At 39.1% G+C, this 26840-nt stretch overlaps 4 protein-coding genes across 4 annotated transcripts in view; 1 reads left to right on the top strand and 3 right to left on the bottom strand.

The window, feature by feature from the left end:
• The window catches only part of LOC115631671 (tRNA-dihydrouridine(16/17) synthase [NAD(P)(+)]-like), a 37908-nt gene extending 13274 nt beyond the window's left edge, over nucleotides 1-24634 (bottom strand). Inside the window, exon 1 of the mRNA XM_030528485.1 lies at nucleotides 24519-24634. The gene's annotated coding sequence lies outside the window, so the exon portion shown is untranslated. The remainder of the gene's footprint in view (nucleotides 1-24518) is intronic.
• Nucleotides 15311-18724, bottom strand: LOC115631211. The gene is made up of 3 exons (XM_030527916.1): nucleotides 17833-18724; nucleotides 17002-17757; nucleotides 15311-16953 (listed from the first exon to the last, which is right to left on the bottom strand). Exons 1-3 carry the CDS (start codon nucleotides 18722-18724, stop codon nucleotides 15383-15385), a joined length of 3219 nt encoding a protein of 1072 aa, XP_030383776.1. The 3' UTR covers nucleotides 15311-15382.
• Nucleotides 21898-24534, top strand: LOC115631669. Its single transcript, XM_030528483.1, has 4 exons — nucleotides 21898-22277; nucleotides 22475-23614; nucleotides 23675-23830; nucleotides 23902-24534. Exons 1-4 carry the CDS (start codon nucleotides 22080-22082, stop codon nucleotides 24400-24402), a joined length of 1995 nt encoding a protein of 664 aa, XP_030384343.1. The 5' UTR covers nucleotides 21898-22079; the 3' UTR covers nucleotides 24403-24534.
• Nucleotides 24635-24980: 346 nt separating the features above from the next.
• LOC115631673 (protein mushroom body miniature-like) lies at nucleotides 24981-26477 on the bottom strand. Its single transcript, XM_030528487.1, has 2 exons — nucleotides 25582-26477; nucleotides 24981-25518 (listed from the first exon to the last, which is right to left on the bottom strand). Exons 1-2 carry the CDS (start codon nucleotides 26470-26472, stop codon nucleotides 25060-25062), a joined length of 1350 nt encoding a protein of 449 aa, XP_030384347.1. The 5' UTR covers nucleotides 26473-26477; the 3' UTR covers nucleotides 24981-25059.
• Nucleotides 26478-26840: the final 363 nt, after the last annotated feature.

Raw genomic sequence — 26840 nt, 5'->3', positions numbered from 1 at the left:
TTATTTGACACACACTTCACACGTTTTGGTTTGTTTAGTTATCATTAAGGTACTGTTACTCTTTTGACATTGTTATAGATTGATCAACACTTAATAATTCGGAGTTTCATTTATTTTCTCTCACAAATTTCGAACTATTTGATATTTCAAACTCTTGATAAATAGTAATATTTTAACTCGAGGGACTAGTTTCGAATTACCGAGAGTCGACTGTATAAGTAAGTTTATATGTTTGTCTGCCCCGCTGCATCTTCAAGATCTATAAGAGCTGGTAATGTTCTAAAACGTATCTAAATAGTTAACTATATATTCATTTGTCTGTTTGTTCAAGAGTTGTCTTAAATGTCTATGTAAAACCACATAACAAATAACTTCACTGCAGCAATTCGATCTCAAAGCTATTAAAGAGCTTGTAGTCATAGCACAAAGTTATTTCTTTTTTCCGTATATTTCTGCTCAAGATTATTGGTCAATATATAGCTACCGTCATGAGTACGCATAAATGGACAAATACATAGACTATCGCCGACAACATACTATCTGTTTTTATTATACGTACGCGTATATGCCCATAAGGGGTCAGCTATTTATATTTTCATAGTCTGCCGTTGCATGCCACTTGAGTAATCAATAAAATCTCTCTTGGAAGAGCCAATCAATAGGACTCGGAATACACAGCTTATACTTAAATATTGGGCCCACAGCCTGCTGCTACCTCAAATCTCAAGCCAGCGATACAAACGAGATTTCCAATTAAAATTGGTTTATTAATTATTTGACGCTCGAGCTCAACTCACTTACCACTTAGCACACACGCGTACCGCAGGCGCTTGCAATCATGTCTAGTGCAGATTGAAGGCTCCTAAACCACCTAACCATAACTGCCGCAGTCTGTTCCACCAGGCTCGCACCACATCGCGCCACACCCCGTTTTCTCTTCCAGCCATTTGCTCATCTCGTGTAATCTGGGCAGACACACGAGGTCGCGCTCAACTTTGTTTGCACACACTTTTGATGAAATTCTCTTACACAGCTCATTAGGACTAATGATGCTTGTTTGCTGCCAAGTAAAAATAAAAAGCGAAAGATACCAAAAAGGGGGGCAAGCAAAGTCGACGTCTATGTCGATATATTGGAGGTGGTGGGAAGTGCAACACCCGTAACGATAATGAAGCGCAGCTGTCTGTCCAACTTGTACTTATGTGAGAGTGTAGGTGTGTGTGTTTGTGTGTGTGTGCCTCACGTAAGTGTCTGCAGTGTTGTGTTAACTTTGCACTTAATTATATTTTTATGCCCAGACAAGAGGCTGCAGCAAATTGAACGTGAAATCCACTGATTGAATGAGTCGTCCTCGTCGTCCTCATCGTCATTGTCGTCCGATCTGATGAGCACCATTGCTTGCCTCTTTTTTTCTGCATAGATGGCTTAACAACAAAAGGAAAGCCAAATACTGTAGCATACCCAAAAGGCGTCGATTTACTTGCAACTTGTTGAAATGAGAATGTGCGAGAACGTTTCGATTTGTTTATTTGTCATGAGCAACGACGCTGCATTATTTATTCAACTGCATATACATATATTTATTTACGAGCCGCATGTAGATTTTATTAGGGTGACCAGCTTTGCTGTCAGAGCTCTTTTCAACGCTAAAAATATGAAACACAAAGTTTTCTCAGCCAATACCCACAGCATTTACTAGTCAGCTTGAACAGAAATACAGTGAAAACTCTCTTAATGGACATCTCTTTTAACCGGACACCCTCTTAGGCGAAGAGCACATTCATTCGTTGTACTAAGTATTTAGGTATCCTCTTCCTAAACAAGATATGTTAAACGCCTTCTATTCTTAATATTCTTTTTATATTTAACTGATAAGAAAGATGTTTCTTATCATTGGACAGGCGCATAATTTGTCGTTGAATGAATACATTTGTATGCCAATCAAAAGCAATTTAAATCATAAAGGAACTGATACTTTATTATCCTTAAATTAACGAAGTTGTAATTAGATTAGTCTATGCAGTCGCACATCAACGATAGTCCCTAATGCTCTCGGATGCTTGAGATTATTTTTAAAATATATTTTTTTATCCATTATGTTATGCCTATTTCGGCGAGGCAAGCTGGAAGGCATGTTCAGTTATTTAACTTGGTATGTTACGATCCTCCGTTTTTCCGTTGGCATGCCTATCTTCTTGACTTGGAGAGTTACAAACAAGGGCGTAGGCAGTGGGGGGAGGAGGGGCCCTTGCCCCCCCTAGAAAAAATATTGCCATATAAAGTCAACTACACGTTCATTATTATGACGCAATATTTTGCCCTAAATTGAATCTGAGTTGGATTTGTTGAAGTATTTTCATTGATCATATGCATAAATTATTTTTTAGATGCATCGTGCATTATTTAATCAAAATTTTAATGTTTTGGCCCCACCTTTGGTAAAAGCTGCCTACGCCCTTGGTTACTAAGCAATGGCCAGTTATGAGTCTACATTTCTTCTCTTTTTTTTATAGTGACAGGAGGAATTGGGAATGGTCTCTGATGTTGCTCATTGTTGAAACTGATTTTTTAATTATGTGCAATTTTCTTACGAATAACTTGACTTAATTGAAAGTATTTAATCAGTTCAAAATTTTAATTTTATTAGATTTCCAATTAACAACAGACCATCAAAGAGTAGTATAGATTAAACCGCAAATACCACTTATCAAGTTCTTCAACGTCAAGTTCTTTAATTAAAATTTAATAGCAAAAACGCATTTGTTTTAATAGAAACAAGATACGCGCGAATGTTCGAACATAATTGATTTCTATTTGAGGCAGAACTGTGACTTTCTTTTTGATCGTATAGGTCAGAGCAATATTGTTCGTGCTTAGGCGAGCACACAAAAAAAGTGTGCGATCTAAAAGCAAGAAAATTCTGTCTTTTCGAAATGTAAGTAAATGGGAAGCTGAAAAGGTACGTTAGACTGAAGATGTTTATCAAATAACTGCAATCAGGATCTCTTCATTTTACTCTATTCTAGCTCCATAGTAATAATAAAAAAATCTTTAATAAGACGCAGCCCCAAGAGAATAACAGTTCACAGATTGCTTTATATATAGTGTTTTGGCTCATCAGTCAGCTCAATTGAACCTGTTGAGCCTTAAGGTTTTGCCTTTTTAAGTCTTGTTTTAATCATGTGGACCTCTTCAATTTCAATTAAACAATCGAAAAGCTCATTTGCAAAATTTTCATATTAGCACAGAAGAAATGTTAATTGCTCAATGTTTTGTTTGGTTTCTCATTTTCTCGGCGTATTTCCATCCTTTAATTTACTTCTACAAACTATTAACAAGCTCGATTTTACATACGAGTATGTTCAATAAATCTGTTAGATTAAGCGATTAAAGGTAAATGCTTGTCGGTCTTCAAGCAATTACAACCACAGCGAAAAGTGGTCACCCTGATAAATATAGTACTAATATATGTATGTGTGCCTGCATGTCCATCTGTCTGTGTGTGTGTGAGTGTGCGTGCGCGTGTGTGTTTAGAGAGCTACCGTGTGCTGCAAGGCAAACAAACCAAATGACACGTAGCCATAAATTCCCGACGCTTTATCGCCATCGCTTGTGGCTCACATGTGTGCATAAATATGTATATATGGGTGTGTGTGTGTGTGTGCGCGCAATTGTGCGTTGGTGGTAGGTGTAGGCGTGTATGTGTGTGTGCGTGTATAGTCGTCACATTTGTTTGATTTGTTTTGCTTGGCAAAACACACGTAGGAAAGCAAACAGGAAATAAAAACGCGTTGCAATAAAATGTCAAGTGAAATTTACTTTTTTGTTAATTTATGCAAGTGTGTGTGTATTTACATAAATAATAAAACGTTACGATAAACATAAAGGTAAACATCCCATAGGTACTTGTATAAAATGCTAAAACCAATATAGACCGGGTAGTGTGTTTTAGTTAATCAAATCTTTGTTATAAAATTTGTTAAAAACAACTAGGGCGTATACAACTTTTAATTAAACAAATGTTGAAAATTATCGAATGCAGAAATACCGCAGAAATATACAATTCGCTGGAAAACCCACAATACCTTTTAGCTGTAAATCGGTAATTGGTTGTCGTTCGCATGTGCTACAGTGGAGCTTTCCTAAGAACAATTTTATTTCTATAATACAATTAAAAGTATACTTCTTCAAATAGTTTTGTAATGCAGCTACAGAAAAATGTCTGAAAATGTTAATTTTTTGTGCCTTCAATTGCAACTTTCTTTTTCTCTGCTTGGATTAAACTGGTATCTAAGCTGCAGATTTTATTTGTGATCCAACATCTTATTAGGCTTCAATTGTATTGTATCTTATATAGCCATGCATGTAGGAACAATAAATCAATCAATTAAAATAAGAACAACATTTAACACAAGACAGACAAGGTGCTTGCAATTAACGATTTGAACTAAATGCACGACTATCGATTCTAGTTGACATTTAATGGCCACATCAGCAACAGTCGCCTCTTTAATACACAAACATTGCGCATACGCAGTGTTGTCCGTGGCCAAGCAGAGGCTTGTTATAGAATTCCCACAGCGCCAATTTAAAATGCCAGTGGAGAAGCAAATAAATAGAATTTACCACGACAATGACAACGATAATGCTGGAAATGATGACTGCAAAATTCTTTTTAGCTGCAGCCGGGGCCGTGGCAAAGTCAACTTCGAAGGCTGGCGTGCACATGTCCTGGCTTTCCTGGTGGTCAGCCGCACGACTCTATCAGCCGCTCGTATCTGTACTTATATAACGAGGGACAACGGCTGCTAAATATTTAAAATGCTGGACTTGTCGTATCGTGCGGCACGTGAAAGCGGGTCAGCAATGGTTGGTTGCTCTGATGACCCGCCAGAGGAAATTACCTAAGCACCAATGAACTACAAAAAAAAAAATAAATAAAAGTGGAGGAAAAACCAGAACCAGCAACAACAAAGCCAATTGTGCTAGTTCGTGCTTAAGCTTTAATACGAGGTCGGTTCGATCAGTCGGTAAGTCATCGAATTTTTCTCTCAGAATTAAGGCATCAAAAGATCTATTGGCTTGCTTTGGGTAAAAGGGAAGAGAAGGGAAGAACAGCATTTCCGAAGGAGTTGTCACCGAAGAAGAAGACGAAGAAACGTTCATTATTGGCCACCAATAAGGTCTTAGGTACTGTGTCTTTGTTATGATATTTATTTGATTTTGAATTACTTACAAACTTAGCCAATGCTGTAGACAACAGAAACGTATTGAAAAGAGAGCTTTGGATTTGAATACAGACTTCGTTTACGTTGTTTGTCTATAGAATTGAGGACAGTATTAAGGAATATCTTGAACGAAAAAAAGCGTAAATACAGTTGAAAATAAACTCGTACTGCTCAGAGTTTAGAAAAGTCTACTCAACAACTTTGGTTGATGTCGTTTATGTACTCCGGGAGGAAAACGTTTCGGCGGACGTATAGAGCTACATTGATTTGTCCCGTCACGTCGATCAAGAACATATACCTAGTTAAAAAGCACTCTTACCAGTCAGAGAGCTGTCTTCTTTATTTGTAGCGAGCAGTGTGAAAGCCGATGTGTCTTAAACACTACTCCCAACGAATAGTTCAAGAGCAACAGCTTTTATATGTTGGCTTAAAACGCGCTCACACCGATTAACTTATTAAATAGCGTTCTTTAGTTCAAAAATTGCTGTTCTTTCTTGAAATGCCTTTTTTTTTATAGAGCTAGCTTCCTTAGTTTTATGTGTACCCGAAGAGTAAAAGGAGGTTAAATATTTGTAACAGGCAAAAGGAAGCACCACCAACCCGCAAAAGTGAGGTCGGCCTTGCTGGACTGTAACATATCGAATGCTGTTTCTAAGTTCTTTATAATGCAAGTGGTATTATAAAAGAAACTTCAACAAATTGAAAGCATAAAATACACATAAAAGTGTAGTAAAAAGTTTGCGTATATTCTGAAAATAAATCAATTCTATTTTAATGCGCTGTCCTTGCAGCCAATAAATTAGTGTAACAAACTGTTGTTTCTGTTTTTTTTTTATTCGCTCATTTTTGCTATTTCTCTCTTTTTCTCTCACACATTAACATTACATTAAACGCTTATGTAGCACATAAAAAATGAATACCAAAACTATTTATGCTATGAAAATATTGTTCAAAGCGACTAAAATACATAAATACATCGATTTCTATATGCATAGGCTAAATGTGTGTGTGTACATTGTTGTTTTTATTTTTATTTTTTGCTATTTATTGCAGCTTATATTTTATATACATTTTATTTATTGTTTCTCTTTCATTTGCATAATTTGTATGTGCCTGAACTTTTTGAATATTTTATCAAAATATATTTGCGTTGCATTCAATGTTTGTTGATTTTTATTGTTGTTGTTTGTTTGCATAATTACATTTAAATGAATTGCATTTTTAAATCTTGCAAATATTTGTCGAATGCATTTTTTAATCATACTTGTTTTTGTTTTTTCTTCAACGTTTGGCTCTAGCAACTATCAAATAAGCAATAATCCAGTCTCATTCACTTAATGGGTATGTGTGTGTGTGTGTATATATATTTTCTCTTCACTACATATTTTCCTTTTTGGTTTTGCTTTTGTTATAAAGACGCCGCCTTGGAACTGGCCACAAGCTAAACGTCGCATTATTTGAACGGCTGCCTGTCTAAAAAGTCATTAACTAAATTGAAAAGCATATTAAGTGCTAAAGGGGGTAAAAAAGGTGGGCGGATGGTAAGAAAGTTTGTTGTTTAGCGGGCTAACAAGGTAGACAAAATACAAGCTTCTCTGTATGTGTGTGTGTGTTTGTTTCACCTGGCTGGGCGGCGTTTAAACAAAAGCCATGGCAAAGTTCCTGCCCACAGTTCGTTGAACTAACGAAAAAGTAGAAGAGCAGATAAAGGAGAAGCACGAGCAGAAGTAGAAGTAGAAGCAGAGCAGAGCACAAATGTCATAGCATGCTTTTGGGGGCAACGGCTGGTGGAGACGAAGACGACAACGGAAGGCAAGTGCGCAAAACAAAGCGCAGTTCAAATCACACAACACACACAGACACCCACACCAGCACACCGATACACACACACACACATATATATATGCATGTGTGTTTGTGCCAAACAATGACATGAATACCAAGAGCAGCGGCACTTTACGAAAGGTGAGCCAAAGGTGTGCCTGTCAACTTGCCTGGAAACCAGCAACGTGTAGAAATTTCTGTTTAAGTATTATAGGCCCCAAATCATGACCAAGCCAAGGGTCTATTTAATGGACTAATATTAATAATAATAACAACAACTTCTACAACTACACGATTGCTAATGACAACCGATCTGGGCAGCAGTGGACGCCTTCTAGGTTTGACTAACAAGGAAGTGGGGGCGAAGATGGATGGCCTCCCACACAAGATTTTTGTCTTCCTACAACTAAAGTTCACGATGACAAATCAAAATGAAACATATGAGTTATTAAATAACTACAAATGCCCAACTAAAATGAAATACATTTTTTATTTTCACAAACCAAAGTTTATCTTAGTTCTCTTTTAAGATCTAGGCATGCAAATTAAAACCCGATTAAATCCCACATCTAGTGCAACTGTCTTTTATTTTCAGTTCGTTTCATAAAAATGTTTAGTTAATTAGTAATTTATGTAAATTAAAGTTAATTATGCGTTTTAATTTATTGAAATATCAAATAAGAGTGACTCAAACAAAATCGAATGATGTTTCATGATTAGGAATCAGGGTTATACATCGAGTCAGCAGTTTACTTTAACTTCTTGACACACTAAATTATGTAAATCAAATCAAATTTCAATCTAGGCTCAATTTTTTAATCTATTGAATTGTAGCGCTTTTAGACCCTGATGTATCGATTGTGCGGGTAGGTTCTGTCCACAATATTTCCATTTATATTTAACGAATGTTAATAAGACCTAAGCGCATCGATTGTTTACGTTTGTTTCTCACATTGTGTCGCGGTTCGCTTTACCGTTCCTTGAACATTAGTGAATTTTTTGAGAAATTTGGACAAAATAAGCTGACACTCCAATTAAAATTTAAAATAACAGCGAATAACTAGCGAAAAAAATGCATTTTCAATTTTAAAATGATAAATTTAAGTATTTAAAATAAGTTTTACTCATTTGGCGAAAAAAAAAAATCGTTTTTCAGCTAAAATTTTGAACGGATGTCCATGTCCTGGAAATCCAGGAAGAATATTAAAATTGTGAATATTTTCATAAAATATAAAGACCATTCAATAATCATACAAAAATATTCAGTAGTTTGGCGTGGGATCTAAAAAGGGCTAGAGTCTCATGGATCGTTCTGGCAAGCTCTTTTGCACAATTCCATTAGTAGTGAGACTCATAAATCTCTAGTAATATCTAGTCATATTCACTCTGCTCGCTGTCCTTGTCCTCAGCATTGTAATATAACTTTCTGGAAAGTAATTAGTTAGTTACAAAAGTAGGAGAATTGACAGTTTTTCTGACTGCCATTGTCATAAATGGCACGCAGTCGACGCGCCAACAAATTGCCAGACAATGGACCCTAGACTTAAGTGATTGCTCCAACTACACTTCATCTATACTCCCATCTGGAAATTCAACAACTTTCACGACCCTTTCATCTGTGTGGCTTGTTTCATGCAAATTATTGCGTGTTTATGGCGCATTAAAAGCCGTCCGAAAGGCATATTCAATGCAACTTCGTTTTATAATTACGGGCAGGGGGGAGTGGCTGGCAAGCAACCAAACAACAATAACAATAGCAATAACAACAAGTGGCCATGACAACAACAACAACAACAACCGCAATACACACACACAAATTTATATATGTATACACGAGTATTGTTGTCATAGTTGACAAAAGCTTATAGCATGAGAGAATTCCAGACATTTGGGGGCGTGACGGTTGGTAGGATGATGTTAATGGTAGATGGGGGAGAATGGGGGAGGACCTAACGTTTTTGTCTGCCCGGCGGTTGATTTTCTTGTAAACAAACTCCTATTTGGGGGGACCACTACTGGGAGAGGGTGTTGCTAGGCACCACATTTTGGGGGTCTCGTTCGATAGCCTGGGTCGGCGGTATGGCAACATGACATGCAATTAAAGTGAAATATTTAAACTTAAATGAAGCAACAGACAGGCAGACGGGCAGATATGGTAGATGGAGGTAGGGAGCACCAGAGTTGCGAATGTTATGCCATCTAGTATATGAGATAAATGCCGCGCCCAACAGCCGTGCCCCAAAATATGAACAAGGTGCGCTTAAGCACCTCTTGGACAGCCTTGGCCTTTTTTGCGCACACGCTTACACTCTTATATACGTGTATGTAGGTATGTACATACTCATGTATATACCATACTCATATGTGTGTGTAGCATTTACTGAAGTGTGCCCGCAAGTCGCCCAAAGTAATTTTCACACATGTGGTCGTCGCTCAGAGAGGGAAAGACTCTAAAGCCTGCCTGGCAATAGACACATACAGATATTCATATATGACTTCAACAAAGCACAGAAGGCAGTGAAGATTCTTATAGGGAATACACTTCATATCAGAGATACTATATGCAGCAAATGTTTGATCCATTTGAAATATTCGTATGCTGCGTTTTCACTGTCCTTGCATAAAACATTATTTCGCGATGGAAAACTTGCGTTATTCACCCATCTGTGTAGCTAAAGACCATTTTGAGAAACTGAAACTAAACTGCTGATTATGAAAAAGCTTTAAAGAATTAAAGAACTGCTTTTCTTTATCGTTCTAAAGGAGACTATCTAAAGAAGCTAAAGACCATTTTATGAAAATAAATTTGGTGATAATGAAAAGGCTTTAAAGAATGAAGGAACTGTTTTTCTTTATCGTTCTAAAGGAGACTAACTAAAGAAGTGTGTAAATTTATTATTATTTATTGCTTCTCAATCTGTCCTCATAAGTTCATGAAATTTTTACTATAAAGTTGGGTAAAACGAATATATTTTCAAATGTATGGCATAAATTTGAAGAAATGCCGATTTTTTTATTTTTCAATTCAAATACAAAAAACAAAGAACATAAGTAATCAAATTATTTTGAATTAGGATTAATTTTAAATGAAATGCAAAAGAAAAAGAATAAATAACTCAATTATCCCAGAAGTGTTTTTAAAGTATAGAAAAGAACAAGCTAGTCTAGGCTAACAACTCAACCTAAAAATCTGCTGCTTCTGATTTCAAGTGTGTTTGGCATAAATTTTGTTTTTATAAAGAGCTAGGAAATTTAAAATTTAAGGCAGAATCTTCGTTGACCCTTCAAATTAGCGCATTCTATGTTCTATAGCTCATTAAAATAAAATACTTTAAAAGAAGAAAACTGAAGAGTAAGCTTCTTTTACATTCATTGGATTTTAAAGTCTTGTTGTTTTTTCCAATGGAAAGCTTTTTCAAGATTGCTTTGAAGGTAGAATTTAACATTGTACGTGATTATTAAAATGAAATAGAAATCAAAGAGGAAAGGAGTCTTTTTTAATCAACAATCCAAACCATTTTTAACAGATATTTTAAAATGTTCTTTCTTTGGTGTGGTGTTTGTTTTTGTTTTCCCTTACTGTACCTATCAACCTATAAGCTTGTGTGCTTAGTTTGCGCACACCTGCTATGTGGTGTGAAATGTTAATGCCTTGAGCCATCATATTAAATATTTGCGCCCCAAAGCATGCACCTGTTTTTTTTTTTTTAACCGGAAATGAGCAGCGCAACAACAACAACCGAATAACATGAAAGACTGTGGAAACGGTGGACTAGAATTTGAAATAAAGTGCAATCAACTCTTCAACTCGAGCTCAGCACTTCAGGAATAACGAACAGCATGAATGTGTTGAAGTGATTTTTGTTAGTTAGTTGAATGGGAATGGGCACACGAACTACCTACATATAGTACATATATAGTAGATGTCAGTCAAAGTTTAAATGACATTGTCTAAGCATAACCATTTCTGCCTCTAAACATAGCAACGCCAGCAACAATCAAACTATATATAGCAACTATAGTTATGTGTGCATTGTAGAATGGAACAATTTAGAGGGAGTTGCAGTTTGTTGAGTATAGCTGAGCCACTTTAATTAACTTGGCTAACACATGGGCACACTCACTCACACATACACAGACAAAAGCTGCCATTGCCTGTATTCGCCTGTCATTCCCAATAACATTTCAGCCTGCCTAGCTGACTGGTTGGCTGCCTGCCTGCCTGCGTCTGTCTATCTATACATCTATCCAACTTGGCTGTCAGTTTTGGCCTGCCCAGTCCATCCCAGTTATGCCCCAATTGTGCCACACCCACCCGCCCAACCGTCATATCACTCCTCGTTCAATCTCTTTTGACGCATTTCCATTTGGCTGTCGCATCGCAATGCCCTACGTATTTTTTACTTCATTAATAATTCAGTTTTGGAATATTTAATACGTCGAGGTTTTCATTGCGTGCAACGAGGAGGCGGTCGTAGGGGGCAGTGCGCAGAGGGCATGAAACTTAAGTTATGTATGTGTGTGTGTGTGGGAAACCATATTTAGCACCTACGAGTATGTATGTGCATTCTGTGATGCAATGGAAGGAAGCAAAGCGACCACAAAACGCAGTTCACATCAAAACTCAACTGAAAAGTTCAGCTTTTTATGGCCAGAGCAAAAGTTTCTAATACGTGCTTATGCTATATACATATGTATATACGCAAGCACAGTCAATTGTGGCTATGAAGAATTATAGAGAATCGTTCCAATCATCATTGAAAAAAGAAACTAAGGCCGGAGTATGCTTTCTATTTGGACCAAGCAATTTCGTTTTAAGAAAGTGATTTTTTTTTAAATTTACATTGCTGTTTTGAAAAAATTTGTGAGTACACCTAATTCTGTTTTTACACGGTCTTTTTTTTACAAGATTTTAATATAACCCAGTTTGAAAATTAAAAATTGCATATACATTTCTTTAGAGAAAAGGAACTAATCGCCTTTTCTTTGCATATGATCAATGTATTTTTTTACACGGTTGTTTCTAGAACCAATCCTCCGTGTAAAAACAGAATAAGTTGCATTGTTTTGCATCTGCAATGCTCGTAAAAGTTGTATAACCATAAATGAAAAGTGAAAATAGTGAAAATAGAGCTTTCAACCGAAATCAAAAATGTGGCCTCGATTGGACGAAGAAGTTTCGTTCTAAAAAAGTGGTTTTTAAAAAATTGATACTGCTGGTTTTCAAAATTTCGGATCCATAGTTTGTTTTTGCAGTGTTGTATAACCATAAATGAACGATCAAAATAGAGCTTTGAAAAATATGTTCAAATATACAGGTGAGTTTTTGAAAGCACGATTAGCTAGTGGAATTTTATTTTCTCTTGAAAAAATAGCAACAAGAAAAAAGTTCTATTCAGACTATAATCTTTTTTTTTTACAGTTTAAGTTGGACCAAAAAATCTTCAACCGAAATCAAAAATGTGGCGTCGATAAAGTTGGCGAAGTAATCTGTCCAGCATAGTAGGAACGATGGGTGATTTTAAAACGTTTTTTCCACAAAACTAATCAAATTTAATGAAATAAAAGATATTTAGAAAAATAGATGATTCCTCAATATAGTATACTATATAGTAAGACCTTGAAATATTCCCTTGAATTAATATCGAAGATTTCTTAATTATGCATAACTGATTTTTCCGTTTCTGGAAGAACTTAAAACACTATAAGAACTCATTCAGTCAATTGATTTTGCTTCTGTAAACACAAATATGTACTTAATTCTTTTTTGTTTCATTTGTCGTTTTTCAAATAGAATTTATTCGAATTGAAATGAAATAAAAGATGTTTAGAAAAATAGATGAGGAATCATAGATTTTACAATATATACTATATAGTAAGACCTTGAGCTATCCTCATGAATTAATATCGAAGATTTCTTAATTATGCATAACTGATTTTTCCGTTTCTGGAAGAATTTAAAACACTTAGTTTTTGCAAACTATAAGAACTCATTCAGTCAATTGATTTTGCTTCTGTAAACACAAATATTTACTTAATTCTTTTGTGTTTCATTGTCGGTTTTCAAATAGTATTTATTCGAATTATTTACAGTAAAGTTACACTGTACCGTGGAATGACTGTGTATGTTTATTATGCAATCCCCTGCTACCCAGAACGCTTTGCCTAACATAGCTGAATGTGCCCAGAGCTATGTTTCTTTGAAATAAACAAGCAACTTTGGCACTGCATTTGAATTTAAATCGAATGAAAACATTTGCGTAACAATTTGGCAGGAATATGATGCAGTCGCTCAGCCACCCTCCAGCAGCCCTTACCATTATGAAACGCTAGAAAAACTCAGAGATAAATACATGTATATATACTATACATACATACTACGAGTATATACTATGTATATGTTACGTAGCTACAATGCGTAACCAAACTGACAATTTTCAAAATCAATACGAGGATGGCGCACAAATACAACTACTGCTGCAGCCGACAGGGCCAGGACTTTTGTCAATGCTGCTGCATAATTTATGTATCGGAAATAAACAAACATGTGTGCACACACGAGTATAACAGACATTTTGTGAATTAACATTTTGCAAAGCTGGCATAGATTTATCGATTCAGCCATGGTGGCAACGATATTACTAATCTACTCTAAGCTGATTGATTTTATATGGGGCACAATTAATTCACAGAGTTGTAGTTTATATTAAATTATAAACAAGGACTTTTTAAGACTATCCCTTTCTAGTGGCAGCCCACATCTCTTAACGACATACCATCCGAATATCATGGCAATCGAATAAATAAAAAAAACCGTTATCGCTCACAAAGTAACACTGTGTTTGTGCTATCGATAGAAAAATGAAGATCAATGGAATGTGTTTTTAAAACTTGATACAACAAACAAATAATTGTTTATCTCACAAATTCGTAATTACCGAAGATGCAATTAAAAAAGTGCATGAATTTATCGAAAATCAGCCAAAATATTTGGTTAAATTTATGGAAACGGAATTAAATGTTTCCAACCCAACGATTTATCGCATTTATAACCGAACAATTGGGTGAACTGAACGCGAATTCTTCCTTCATTCCGCACATGCTGACTGATAACCAAAAGTTTGTTTCAACCTTCAAAATTTGTTTCGGAGTTTTTGACAAACAATCGCATATCAACCAGAAATCACTTCCCAGGTTCGCCTGATTTGGCTGTAGGACGAACTGTAACACTCGCTCTTCCTCAACGCACACAACATTATTATATTGGATCGGAACATGATCATTTTGAATAAAAAAAAGACGTCGTTTTGTCAAAATAGCAATTCTGTGTTCTTATTTTTCAAGAGTCCTGTTTACTTGAGGTGGCACTTTAAATAAAATAAAAATTAATATTTGTATATCTGGCCAAAACTAATGTACTTTAAATTTCACATTATTAACTTGTTATCAATGATAGTTCATCAATTTAGAACTTTTTTTTTAACTGTAACAGTTGCTAGGTGCTTTAGGTTGATGACTACAGACTAGGCTTAATTTAGGGTTGTTGATATCGCATCAATTTCCTAATTTATTTAGATTTATTTAATATCTTTGGAATATTATAAATACTATGGCGATTATTTGGCAATATTACTTGAAGAAACGTTTGAAGCCGCCAGTCTACACTGCTCTATTTTCGAAATGAGTATTAAGAATATGTCCAAAATGTGTGAAATGTCTTTCGAAGTCATAACCGAAACTAATATTAATTTTTAATCATCAATAAAAAAAAAACAAAAAAAAACATGTAGCAATTGTGAAATTCACAAATTCTCTTCTATTTTCAAGATGAAATTATAAAGTTGGGGTTTTAAATTTCAGAGAAAGAGAGTTTTTAATTTTGGCAAATATTTCCTTTTTTTAAAACATAAACCAAGGGCGGTTATTGAAACCTAATATTGGCATAAAAAATACTAAATATTTTAGAAACGTGTTTTTAAAAAACTATATAGTGAAAACGGACCTTTTGAATGATCTTGATGGGTGAAGGCAGTTTTTTTTTGAGGAATTATATAAATTTATTGAATTGACAATAACTTGACAAATAATGAATAAACTTTATCTATGATAATGATAGAAGTTATCCGGAAAAAGTTAAGAATATAAGATCTGCGATTGAATTCGTAAAGAGAAAACTCGGAACTTTTATCTGAGAATATTTGCTATAGAAAATGCGAACGATTATCCATACTATTTCTGCTTTTTCCCTTACTAGCGCTATTTCAATAACAAAATTATTGTAGATATCAACAACCCTTTCCTTAATACTAGAGAAAAACCACAATATGCTACTACGTGCTGCTCGAGTTGGAGCTGACGCTCTGTAGCGAGCTATTGGAGGCGGCCTTGCGGAGTGTCTCGCCAGCGATGCCACAAAGATTCTGCACCAGGACCGAGGAGCGTGCCACGTTGGGCGAGCAATTGGAGCTGCCGTTGTTATTGTTGCTGTTGATGCTGTGGCGACAGGGCTGTGGCGAGGTCGGATTCGAGAGGCCGGATTCATGTATGGGCGACAAAGTGGGCGATCGAGTGCGCAGGAAGTGCTTACGTCGCTGTCGTCTGTAGACATTGCCCAAAACAGGGAGACGCTGCTGCTGCGCTCCACTGCAGCTGTTCGGTGTGTACGGGCCGGACGGAGGAGAGGCAAAGCCCAGAGTTTCGGCCAATTCCTTCAGATCAGTGGGATTGGGCATTTTGCGGCGCGTGGGTGGCGGCAAGGCCGGTGGCAACGTCAACGTATATGTGGTTACACTATCGTCGCGTATCACGGATGTTGGCAGGATGAGTAGTTCGTTATTATGCGCTGATGTCAGCGAACCATCGCTAGTGCTATGCTCCATTTCGCTGCTCAGTTCTGAAGCTGTAGGCGTACAGGAGCTAGGCGGCTGTGGCGTGCTGCTGTCATAGTAGCCGCCGGAGTTGCCACCATTGGCGACGCCTCGGCCCTGCAGTTGAAGCGGACGTATCTGATTCTGTTTGACGGACGTGTGGTGGGGCGGGTGGTTCGGGAGGTACGGATGGTGTTGCTCGGCGGCCGCCACATGCCCATGATGATGGCGACAACGCGGGCGTCGATAGCGTCCCAGCATGCGCATCATATGGCGCAGTCGTGCCACCGGCCAGGTGCGAGAATTCGAGCTGCTGGACTGTGATTTTATAGTTCCGGCGGATGCAGTGCCGGCGGCGTTGGCGGCAGCGGCGTCGCCATTTAGTGTGCGTATGAACTGCACCGGCAGCTCGGCAGCATTGATTTTATTGGACGTATCCGCCAGTTGCTCCTGTTGCTGTTGCTGTTGATGGCGATAGGCCAGTGCCGCAATGAGATCGTTGGGCACATCGGGACTGTCGGGTACGCTGGTGCAGCAATTCCATTTTCGTCGCCAGCGCTGATGCTTCGAGATAGATTTCATGCAGCAGCGCTGATGTTCGCGCTCTCGTTGCACTCCACCGCCGGCGCTGGTGACTGTGGTGGCGGTGCTCGCGACTGTATCTGTGCTGGAACTGCCCTCGGCCGAGTGCCGAAGCAGCATGGAGGGCTGGCTGTGGGTGGCCAGTATTCTAGTGCTATTGCTAATGTGACTGCCACTGTGGCTGCCACCCGTGCGCTTCGTCACCAACGGACTGCGAATACGGAAGGTACAAAAAGTGCACTGCTCCGTATATTGCAGATAGGGACGTCCACGTGCCGATACACTGAGACTAGCGGCGGCGGCAGCTGCCTCAACATCGCTAACCAGAGTCGCCTTGCTTGTGGCTGCGCTGACGCGTCGTTGCAGAGATCCGGCCGCAAAGCTGGAGCAGCAGTGAAAGGTCTGCAAGCGCGACTGATCCAGATTTGGGGACTCATCGTAGGGACTCACGCCTCCACCGCCGCTGCCCAATTGAGCGGCTAAACTATTGGAACCAAAACTGTGCTCATCTAGCAGCGAGCACACGTAGTAGGCTTTGTGGGCACGCTGATGAAATTCTCGTGAATTGGCGCAGCAATGCAATTTTAATTGCTCCTCAGTCTGTTGAAGCTTGCGCGCCTCAAAGTAGTCTGTTTCGTGGGCCAATGCATTGGGATGTCGCACACTGGAGCAGCAAAAGATTTGACCACACTCGCTACCATTATGCCTGGACGGATTGTTGTGTGGCTGTTGTTGTGTGGGCGAGAAATGGACACCATTTTTGGGCAGCATTGTGGCAGCGTTTGTGCTCAACAGGTGTTTGGCCTTGGCCTCCTGGGCCTGTCGATGATTGCGTATATATTCGTAAGTGGTAAGTCCCAAGAATGATATATAGATGTGAAAGAAACACAAATGTAACAGCAGACCCGCACTAATGGCCGCCAACAGGCCGAGAATACCAATCAGTACTAGGAATATAGTTTCATTGACGCCTATTCCTGCCACAGTGGGCGTGGACGCTGTATGATTGCTCTCCTCCAGCATCGTAGGAATGGTTCCGCTTGTAGTCAGCTCTGGACTAAGGGTTACCTCCAGCATTGTGCTTAGATTTTGCATTAGTGTTGGCAGCGTTACGTTTTCCAACTGAGTATAGAGATCTTCTTTCGCTCCCTCGGTCTGCTCTTGATCCTCCAGGAGCATAAGTGTACCATTGCCCATGCTTAGGGTTAGATTAATGAAATCAGTGCCATTAAAGACTGCATGCGATGACGTTGTCTCTAGCGCATTTAAATCTAAGCTACCTATACTAATGGGGTTGCTATCGACATCCGAATCAGTTGATCCACCGCCACTACACCAGTAGAAGCTCAACCACTCTGGCTGGAAGTAGTAGAGCACAATCTGGGCAATCACAGCCGCCACAATGACCAAAGTGGCCACCACCGCACTGACCACACACATCAGAAAGGCCACATAGTTTCGGGAGCCAATGCAATGATTCAGCCACTTGCAATGATGATCAAATTTTCCCACGCACTTGTTGCACACAGAGCAGTGTTTGGTGCGAGGCGAGGAGGTTCGTATGTTGCATAAATGACAGCGTCCGTTCTCAATCACATGTGCATGCTTGGTGCGATCGAATTCGGGCACAATGCGATCGTTTCGATGCACACGACGCAGCTCCTTATCCGCCGGATCTGTGAGCAGTGCGGCCAAATGTGAGGCAATGTGCACAATATATAGACCTGTGATGAGACCATATAATGGGCCCTGAAATGGCACACTGAAGGCCGGAATCAGCACCAAATAGCTGGCCAAACCAAACAGCACTAAGACCAGCCAGCCAAAGAGCTGCAATGGATGCAGCGGCAACTGCAATCCATGTAAACGACGGCCCCGACGATGATGCACATCGGCAATGTTGTTCTGAAAGGAGACCAGCTGTGACAGTTGACAGAGAGCTCGCAGTTTTTTCTTCGCTTTGCTGGTCGCTGGAGTGGAGGCGGCACCTGAAGCTGGCAATGGAGTGGGTGCTGCAATCTCTGTGGGTGAGACAACGTTATGGGGCAGCTGGGTTGGCTGCTTCAGAAGACGTTGTTGCTTCAGCTGCTCGGTGTCGTCGTCGGTGTACGCTTCCGTAATGCTGGCAGTGCTTATGGTTATGATGTGGTCCGTGGAAGCGACTTGGCCTTGGCCTAGCGCTGCTTCAGTTGCTGGCGTTTCGCGTTGTGTCTGGTTGGGCATTTTTTAGTTGCATTTGTTTTGGCGATACTTGAAGGCTTTAAAATACTATCGTTGATATTGTTCTCCTTCTTATTGTGGCAATGAAATGATGATAGTGACGTAGTAGTTGTAGTAGTAGTAGATAAAGATGATAGTGATGATGGCGATGATGATGATGAGATAGACGGAGTTAACGAGCAGCACATTCCAGCAAGAGGTTATAGGTGCGTATATGGAGACGGCTCAAGAGGATTTTCCTGCTTGCAATTTCAACACCACGCCCGCCACCGTTTATGTAATGACGTCCTTGTTATCGCTATTTGCTAGTCGCTAGTCTCTAGTCGCTTGTTAGTTGTCAGCTGTCACTTTTCGTGTTGTGGTTGCTGTTGTAATCTTAGCCACACTCAAGTAGCTTAATCAGCATTTGTGCGGCAGGTGGCAAATGTTTTGACGCTGCCGTTTTGTGGCCATTGCTCACATTTTATGTCCTTTACACTGCCACTTGCACACTATTGTGAATGAAAAGGCGTCGCAGTTTAAAGCCTCACTCACTCACACATTGACACTGACACTCACATCATCATCATCATCTGCTCTTGGGGGTGGTTGGTTCGTTTATATGAATATTTTTTTATAAGCCGCTTGCCACCCCCCGCATAGATTCTTGCTCTATGATTTTGCCTGCTATTGCGTTTTGGGTATTTTGTTCGAAACACCAACACACACTCGAACACACAAACAACACACTCGCACTCACACAGAGAGACGCGTAGCGAATGAAGCAACTGAAGCTCCCAAGTCCAGTAACGTGCGTGCTTTGAAAATAAACAACCGACACGGTCGAAAGACAAAAGGCAACTGCGCGCTGCTTATTGAATGAAGCTTATAAAAGCCTACGATTGAACGAAAGTTGAAAGCATCTAAAGTGAGAGTAAAGCTTTCGGGGATTGAAGGTGATTCCTTTTCATTGAACGTTTTTTCGTAGTAGTAAAAAGATTACAACTTTATAAAGTTAAATTACAATTTTTCTCCACACTCGCCTTTATTTTATATTTAAAAGCGCCGTACCTCAACTAAAGCCGGATACTTTATTTCTTGCAATTGCAACATTTGTCATCATTGTTTGTTCGATTATTTGTTCATTTTTAATGTAGCTTAGCGAAAGTAAAATGCAGAGATTCTTTTGACGATGTTCGATGTTCGCTTCGTTTTATTTTTTGTTATTATTATTAAAATATACTCGTAGAATAGTTTACAAAACTAAATATAACTTTTTCAATATCTTAGTCATTTTTATATTGTATTGCCATTTTTCTATGGCTTCATTGAGAAAGAGGAGTTGTTTATTTAGGTTAGTAAGACGAATAGAACTCTAGAGTTATTTTAGGGGATGGCCGTGTTTGAATATTTTTAGTTTAATATGTGAGAGAGCTGGACATACAATAAATTAAATATTGTATTTTAATTGCATTGTTGTTGTTGTAATATATTCGATTCATTAAAAACATTGGTTCGCCATTTATTATTTTGATGTATACACTCTACGACTCTCTAAGAGCAACAAATATCTTCTTTTTTTAGAGGATTATAAAGGTTTTCCTTAGTTTTATTTTTATTTCAATATTTTATATTATCATAGTTTTCTGCAACAAAAATAATAATTGGAGTTGAATATTTTAATACCCTACATGTGAAATAAAACAGATTAGCTTGCAAATTTTGTGCATGTCTGACCACAGCTTTAGAGGTAAAATGAAATATTTTAATCACAAGTGAAACGAAATTTCTGTGACGTCACAAAATAAACTTTTGCCACACAGTTGAAACGTAACGATTGCCATTTCAAGAGTTGGTTGGCGGGGTAGAGTCAGGGTGGGGAAAACACTTTGACACAGCTGTGTGCCTGCCGGCTTCTACTACAGTTCAAGAAAGACCGCTCCACAGTTGGTGGGGTGCGAAGGCTCTATGGGGTTGCTCACCTGCCCAAGTCCTTTGTGTTTACATTTACTAACGGGTAGCAACTATTATATAACGACAGGAAAAAGAGGCCACTCCAGATTTATGCGTGCAACTTCGAAGTTTGTTTGTCGCTCACGTGCCGCTTTCGATGCCCAGCATCATTTTTTATTCATGACAACGAATGGGCCTGTATGGGATCGAGGGGGTGGGAAAACGTACGTGTGTTGAAATGGAAAGTACACTCGAGAGGGTATTTGGAGCAATGACTAAACGGACGGTGGTGGTAAACACGTGTATATACATGCATACATACATATACATATGTGGCTAATAACATTCACTAGTAGTGTCAGCACTTGCTTTGATTTTATTAGCACGGCCCGCTAGGTTGCAGACAATATGACGCCTGACCGATTGCCAAAGATTTATGCTTGTTGTCCTGAAATGGGGCCGGCTCAAAAAAAAAAAAACGGAGGAAAAAAACGCTTCAAATTATGTAAGCTGGCGTCTTAAAGCAATTTCAACGAGACTTATGACGACAAGACAGGACCAATAGAGGAAATCCTAATCGAAACGCAAATTATCAAAATAAACAAAAGTTGGCCATCAATAAAATGGCCAAGTGCTTGTTTATTTTGCATAAAATATACATTGTTGCTGTTGCTGTAACTGTTGTTATTCTTGTAGTGGAGTGGCAGCAACAACAGCAATTGAAACGATAACAGCAACAACAGCAAGCAAACCCATAAGGGTGCTTAGCGGAAGCTTTGATAAGAAGACATACATAAGCACAGTTATTTACGCCAACAGACGCAGCTAGATTGAAGAAACGCTCTGCCATGGAAGACTGCAATCATTCAATCAAAGCTGCACCTTTCAATTTCAACTTTGAGTCAGTTTCGTTAAAAAGCTCAATCCTGAAATATTGTATAGGGATGGAAAACAGCACTTAGTAATCCAACCATTTACAATACCGAGTTGCTTTTCAAAATGTTCTTAGCTGTTTCGGTTTGCGAAAAACTATCAAATTGTTCGGCTTAAAAAGTCTTGCCTTTGTCTGAGTGGTATCAGCGAAAGCACGAAATTGAGAACAAATCAGCAATCCTGAGTTTTAAAGAGTATTCCGAAACGGAAACAGGCCCATTTGTCCAATTAATCAATAAACATACAGCATCTTTTGTCTGCATCTTAATTTCTTTTTCTATTTTACTCCTTTTTCGACCAGTAGGCAATTAAATTTTGATCAGAAAAAAAAAGCTTGGAAAATTTTCACCCATACAGATCTCAGTTCAGATTAAAAAGTTTTATCATTTGGCATCAGCCGCAAACACAGAAAACAAAAATTTTGTAAAGTTCTTGGAATTCCACACATACTTAACGCATTTTGACCATCAGAAACGATAAAAACATCAACGATATGATCGATATACTATCTTTGCCGCGGCGTAATAACTTGGCCAACAATCAGGCGCTATTAAAGGTCGTTAGCTATAGGACCGGACTGCCAATCAATAGTCTGCCCGGATGGGAGCTAATACCGCTAAATTGTAAGCTGCCCATGCTCAAATGCCCAGACAATCAAGTGATATTCTCAAAAAATAAGATCGGACAATCGGTAAGTGCACACATTATTATATTTTTAGATACAACGATAAATTAAAGAGTGATTTAAAATAGGAAATGATTCAAATCGTATTTAAGATTGTATTATTTTACAATGAATATTAATAATGCTTTAATCTTTAGTTTTGTTCAATCAGTCATCTCCAGTCCTCTATTCATTCTCTAAAACTATATATTTTCCATAACCAGTTCAGGAGCACCAGACAGGAGTTCGATGCCTCTGTCACAGACACAATTCCCGAATACAATCCCCTCCATGATTCCAATCTAAAGACATACTATGCCAACGAGCGTAATCTGAAGCGTCTGCGGGAGAACGGCGAAATCACGGACACCAATGATGTAATCTGCAATCTGAAGGACTTCAATCAGTATCGCCAGGAGCTCCACAAATCGCATTTGTATTATGTACTGCAGGCGTACAAGCGACGCGAAGCGGAGCAGCACGATCGTATGCTTATTGCGAATGCAGAGGAGATAACCAAGCGGGATCATTTAAATTTAGCTGCCCGTCATCAATGCTATGAAGAAATTGCAGCTCGCAAGCAACGCATTGCCGAGGAGCGACATCAGCGATTTGTACATCTGTACAGCATAACGACGGAGAAATTTAAGCGTCTGGAGAGTCTAGCTGCCATGCAGAACATGCTCCTTACGCATCGCAAGATGTTGACCAACATGCGTGTACAGGCTCATTTGACGGTCTGTCAGGATCTCCAGCGAAAGCAGCTTATTAAGCTCAAGAAACTGTTTCAGTTCAAAAAGGAACGCTTCAATAAAAATATGCGCAATCTGCAGAAGATTCGGCTAATGAGAAACACCGAAACCCAGATACAATCGTGGAAGAGGCGTCTGGATGAGCGCATATCCAATCAACGGCGCATCCATCAGCTACTTGAGGAGGTAGAAAAGGAACGAGTGGTATTCATTGAGAACCACAAAGCGCGCTATCGCGAGAAATGGGAACAAATACAGGAGGAGATTAAGGAGCGTGCCCATAAAGCAATGATGGCGCGGAAGCCAAAACGTCGAAAGAAGAAGAAGATTCCAAAGAAGATTCCACCTTCATTCTGTGATGAATATCAGGCTACCTTCGATGGCCTACTGGACAGTGAGCTGTGCTATGCACTGAACGCGGCTATTGCTTTGGAAGGACAAGCTCCGGTCACATTTAAGCAGGACGATCCCATCTATAAGAGCGCCCAGTTCATCACAAATTATATATTGCGTGGATTTGATAGGGATCTAAGCGAGGACGAATGCTGTTTGCAAGTGATGGTAGGACGCGTGGAGGAGTTTGTATGTGATGCCAAAAAATATGTGAACTATGTGAGTTATGAATTTGCTCCCTTCCTTCCCCTATAAAACTCTCTAATATTGTTTTTGCAGAAAGCATCGCAGATCATACGCTTTACACGCGACCGCAAGACCGTGGAAATGCCGCCGGCGGTTGCCAAGCCGAACCTTCCGCTCCGCAACCACTCGCGTGTTTCACACGTATCCTTCAGTGGCGTTGCCTGTACAATTGGCGTTGGCAGTTACGAGGTAAACATCAACTATATATGACGACTACTGGCATGACTACTTTATAATTTTTGCATCCTTACACTTGCCAGATACATCCTTTCGTAGACGTGCGCCCTTGTAGCGATCGCCGTCCTACGCCAGCGGGCTCGTTAACCTCTCTGGTCGTCAGCCAAATAGGCGAACAAGTCATACAGGAGAAGGTGCGATTGCCGCATTTAAATCGAAACGAAATTGTCTTCATCGAGCATTATTTGGTCAAGTTTAAGCGGGAGCTGCTGGTCGGCATGGACAAGCAGGTATTTACAGCCATACAGTGTCACTTTGAGAATCGCATCATGGATGTACGCGAGGAACTGCTCGAGTTGGACAGGAATTTCCTTTTCGATCAAATCGCACGCGGTATTTTGAGCTATGCCGTCAATTCTCTTAACTATGAGTCCAGTCTGAAGCTGGCTGTCAGCGTATTGTCAAACGAAATAATTTGGGAGCTGCAACAGTCGTTGCTTAAGCCGGGCATCGATCCGAGAGGTATTACGCATCCCAGTAGCTGTGGGCCCGAAAGCCGCGATAGCTACTCACTATGCCAATAACATTGAATCGAAAGCAGCAAGGACGAGTTGTATCCACCGACACTTTCTTATAACAGATACGATGTTTCGCAATTGTGACGTACAAATTTAATGTGTAATAAATGTAGAGCACTTACCTACTCCTATATTTAATTCGTTCGAAACCTAATAGTGCTGTCTTCCAACAATCTCACTCAATTTTCACAATATTGTACACAGAATTGTAAACACAACACAAAACTACACACAAGCATGGTGCTGCACATGCAACAGCTGGCCATACGACCAGGGTTGCCACTTCGTCGCCACCCATTTGGCATTTATTGCGGTTCGTTGGTACTCATATTTGTACTCTTATTCAAATAATGGCTAAATATTTTACTAATTTATGATTTTGAATTCATGATTTTAAAGTGGGATATGGACAAAGATGTCTAATGCTCCCACGTGTAATCAAGCAGGACATCCAAATTAGTGTTATTTTCCAATTAAAATAAATTAATAAATGTGACATATGTGTGTACCTGTGTACTTATGTGTATATATGTACATACACATGTTTAATCAAAATTAATTGCGAAATTCATTTAAGTCAAAAATTAAGAAGTAACCACGTAGGTTTATTGACTGTGGGTTCGTCGTTTATTCCCTAACGGAACAAATATATAACTAGCACTTCTAGGTTTGGTAATTGCGCATGCCATAGGGATAAATCATTGGGTTATAGTGGGCGCCGGTAGCAAACAATGGAAATGGAAACGTTTGTTTGAAGATTTTTTCTGCAGACTGAGCATTTGACTGCTTTTCATTTCGTTTACGTTTTAAGTGGATTTCATCGCTAGAATTTGCTTCGCTTGATTCCGCTTCGCTCGAGTCTTCATCTTCATCGCTTTTCTCCGCCTTTGCTTTGGACTTCTGCTTAACTTTTGAATTGGAGTGCATTTGCATTTTAGACTTGGCTGTGGGGGACATCAAATGGCACAGGTCTTTGTTAAATGAACAGAACTGCTTCATAGAAAATTCCATGAAATTTTGTAAAGCAATATTTAAGTTTGGCGGATTAGGGCAGTTCTTCATGCAGTGATATGGCGCCGAGCAGTTTTTGCAAATCATCTGACATTCAAACGAACTGTGTCCCTAAGTGAAATATTACTTTGTTGATTATTGTTATGTATGAATTAATTTGTTTTTAGAACATACCTTCTTATCACAAATAATACACTGCTGTGCAGTCTTTGGATTTGATATCCCGTTATTAACTTCTAACTCTTCATATACATCCTCAACGTCATCCTCACTATCACTGTCCAGGGTGAAATTTCGGTTCAAATTTCCTATGCATACCACATCTTCCTCCTCCGATGCAGTGATTTTACTAGAGTTGATCTTCCGCGTGGGGGCAACTTCATTCGTTCTATAAAGCTTATCCGATTTGACTCTCAACTCGCCTTCTTCGAAGCTTGCGTCGGAACTTCTTGGTGAGCTTGAGTTACTTTCCGCCGACTCCTTAGATGGTGCCACTTCGGTACTTTTTTGTTCTTTCTTTATGTTAGGCAGACTCGTTTTTAACTGCGTCGAGCTTGAGTTACTTGCCGCCGACTTCTTAGATGGTGCCACTTCGGCACTTTTTTTTTCCTTTTTTATGTTAGGCAGATTCGTTTGTAACTGCGTCGGTAATGACCAAGCATCAAGTCTCCCAGCTTGTACTATTGGCTGTGCTTCTACAGCTGGGGCGGCATCACGGTTAGTCACAATTAGAGCAGGATTAACCCTTTCGTTTGTGTTCTCCGGACCATTAACTTCAAACAATTCTGATCTAAAACGAGCATAGCCTCGCGGTCCGTTTCGAGTCGCTTTTGCGCGATTGTGTCTTCTAAAAACCCAATAATTCAGACGATCCAATGCCCTAAGTCGTGGATTGTTTGGAAAATTGTAGCGGCTTCTGCCTATTTTACTGAAACTTTGCCTGTCACCCATTTGAGGGCTGTCCTTTTGGCTGCCAGTACCACCACTCGCAGCGTTGTTGCGGTCCCATTGCATTCTAGAATTTGATGTGACGATCGGGACAGAATCTACCGTGTTCGTGTCCATTGCTGGTCCAAGTCCGAAATGATAGATTGAAAAAAAAATCGATGGTTCTGTTTCTATCGATATATCTTTTTTTGTGGTACTATCGACAGTTAATACTTCATGAAATTATGATTTACTAGCGGCCCGGTATGTGCTTCGCTACGTATAAATTGAAAAAATAAAAAAATGTAATTGGAACATCTAATTTATTTATGCAAACAAAAAAATATTTTATTAATTGCTAGCTATTTTAAAACTTAATCCAAAACATTTGGATAAACATTATTTTTTGTTTTTCCATTTTGAGCATGAATAAACAAACGGCTGGGGCTACCGATTTTGGAACAGGCAACATAAAGTTGGCCATGTGAAAAACATGATTCCTCCAA

This window comes from Scaptodrosophila lebanonensis, unplaced genomic scaffold, assembly GCF_003285725.1.
Source record: "Scaptodrosophila lebanonensis strain 11010-0011.00,11010-0021.00 unplaced genomic scaffold, SlebRS2 tig00001412-arrow-pilon, whole genome shotgun sequence".
NCBI lineage: Eukaryota > Metazoa > Arthropoda > Insecta > Diptera > Drosophilidae > Scaptodrosophila > Scaptodrosophila lebanonensis.
This window is presented reverse-complemented; position numbering and strand designations above follow the sequence as displayed.

Bases quoted from the DNA above. Each gene is read 5' to 3' on its own strand.
- LOC115631211 (XM_030527916.1), bottom strand. From the start codon at position 18,724: ATGCCCAACCAGACACAACGCGAAACGCCAGCAACTGAAGCAGCGCTA. The intron at 17,758-17,832 runs GTGGCGGTGGAT...TAAATGCGCTAG, and splicing joins GTTGAGCTTCTACTGGTGTA to AGACAACGTCATCGCATGCA. The intron at 16,954-17,001 runs GTTTTGGTTCCA...GCGGCGGTGGAG, and splicing joins CTCGCTGCTAGATGAGCACA to GCGTGAGTCCCTACGATGAG.
- LOC115631669 (XM_030528483.1), top strand. From the start codon at position 22,080: ATGATCGATATACTATCTTTGCCGCGGCGTAATAACTTGGCCAACAAT. The intron at 23,615-23,674 runs GTGAGTTATGAA...TTGTTTTTGCAG, and splicing joins CCAAAAAATATGTGAACTAT to AAAGCATCGCAGATCATACG. The intron at 23,831-23,901 runs GTAAACATCAAC...TACACTTGCCAG, and splicing joins TTGGCGTTGGCAGTTACGAG to ATACATCCTTTCGTAGACGT.
- LOC115631673 (XM_030528487.1), bottom strand. From the start codon at position 26,472: ATGGACACGAACACGGTAGATTCTGTCCCGATCGTCACATCAAATTCT. The intron at 25,519-25,581 runs GTATGTTCTAAA...TATTTCACTTAG, and splicing joins GTATTATTTGTGATAAGAAG to GGACACAGTTCGTTTGAATG.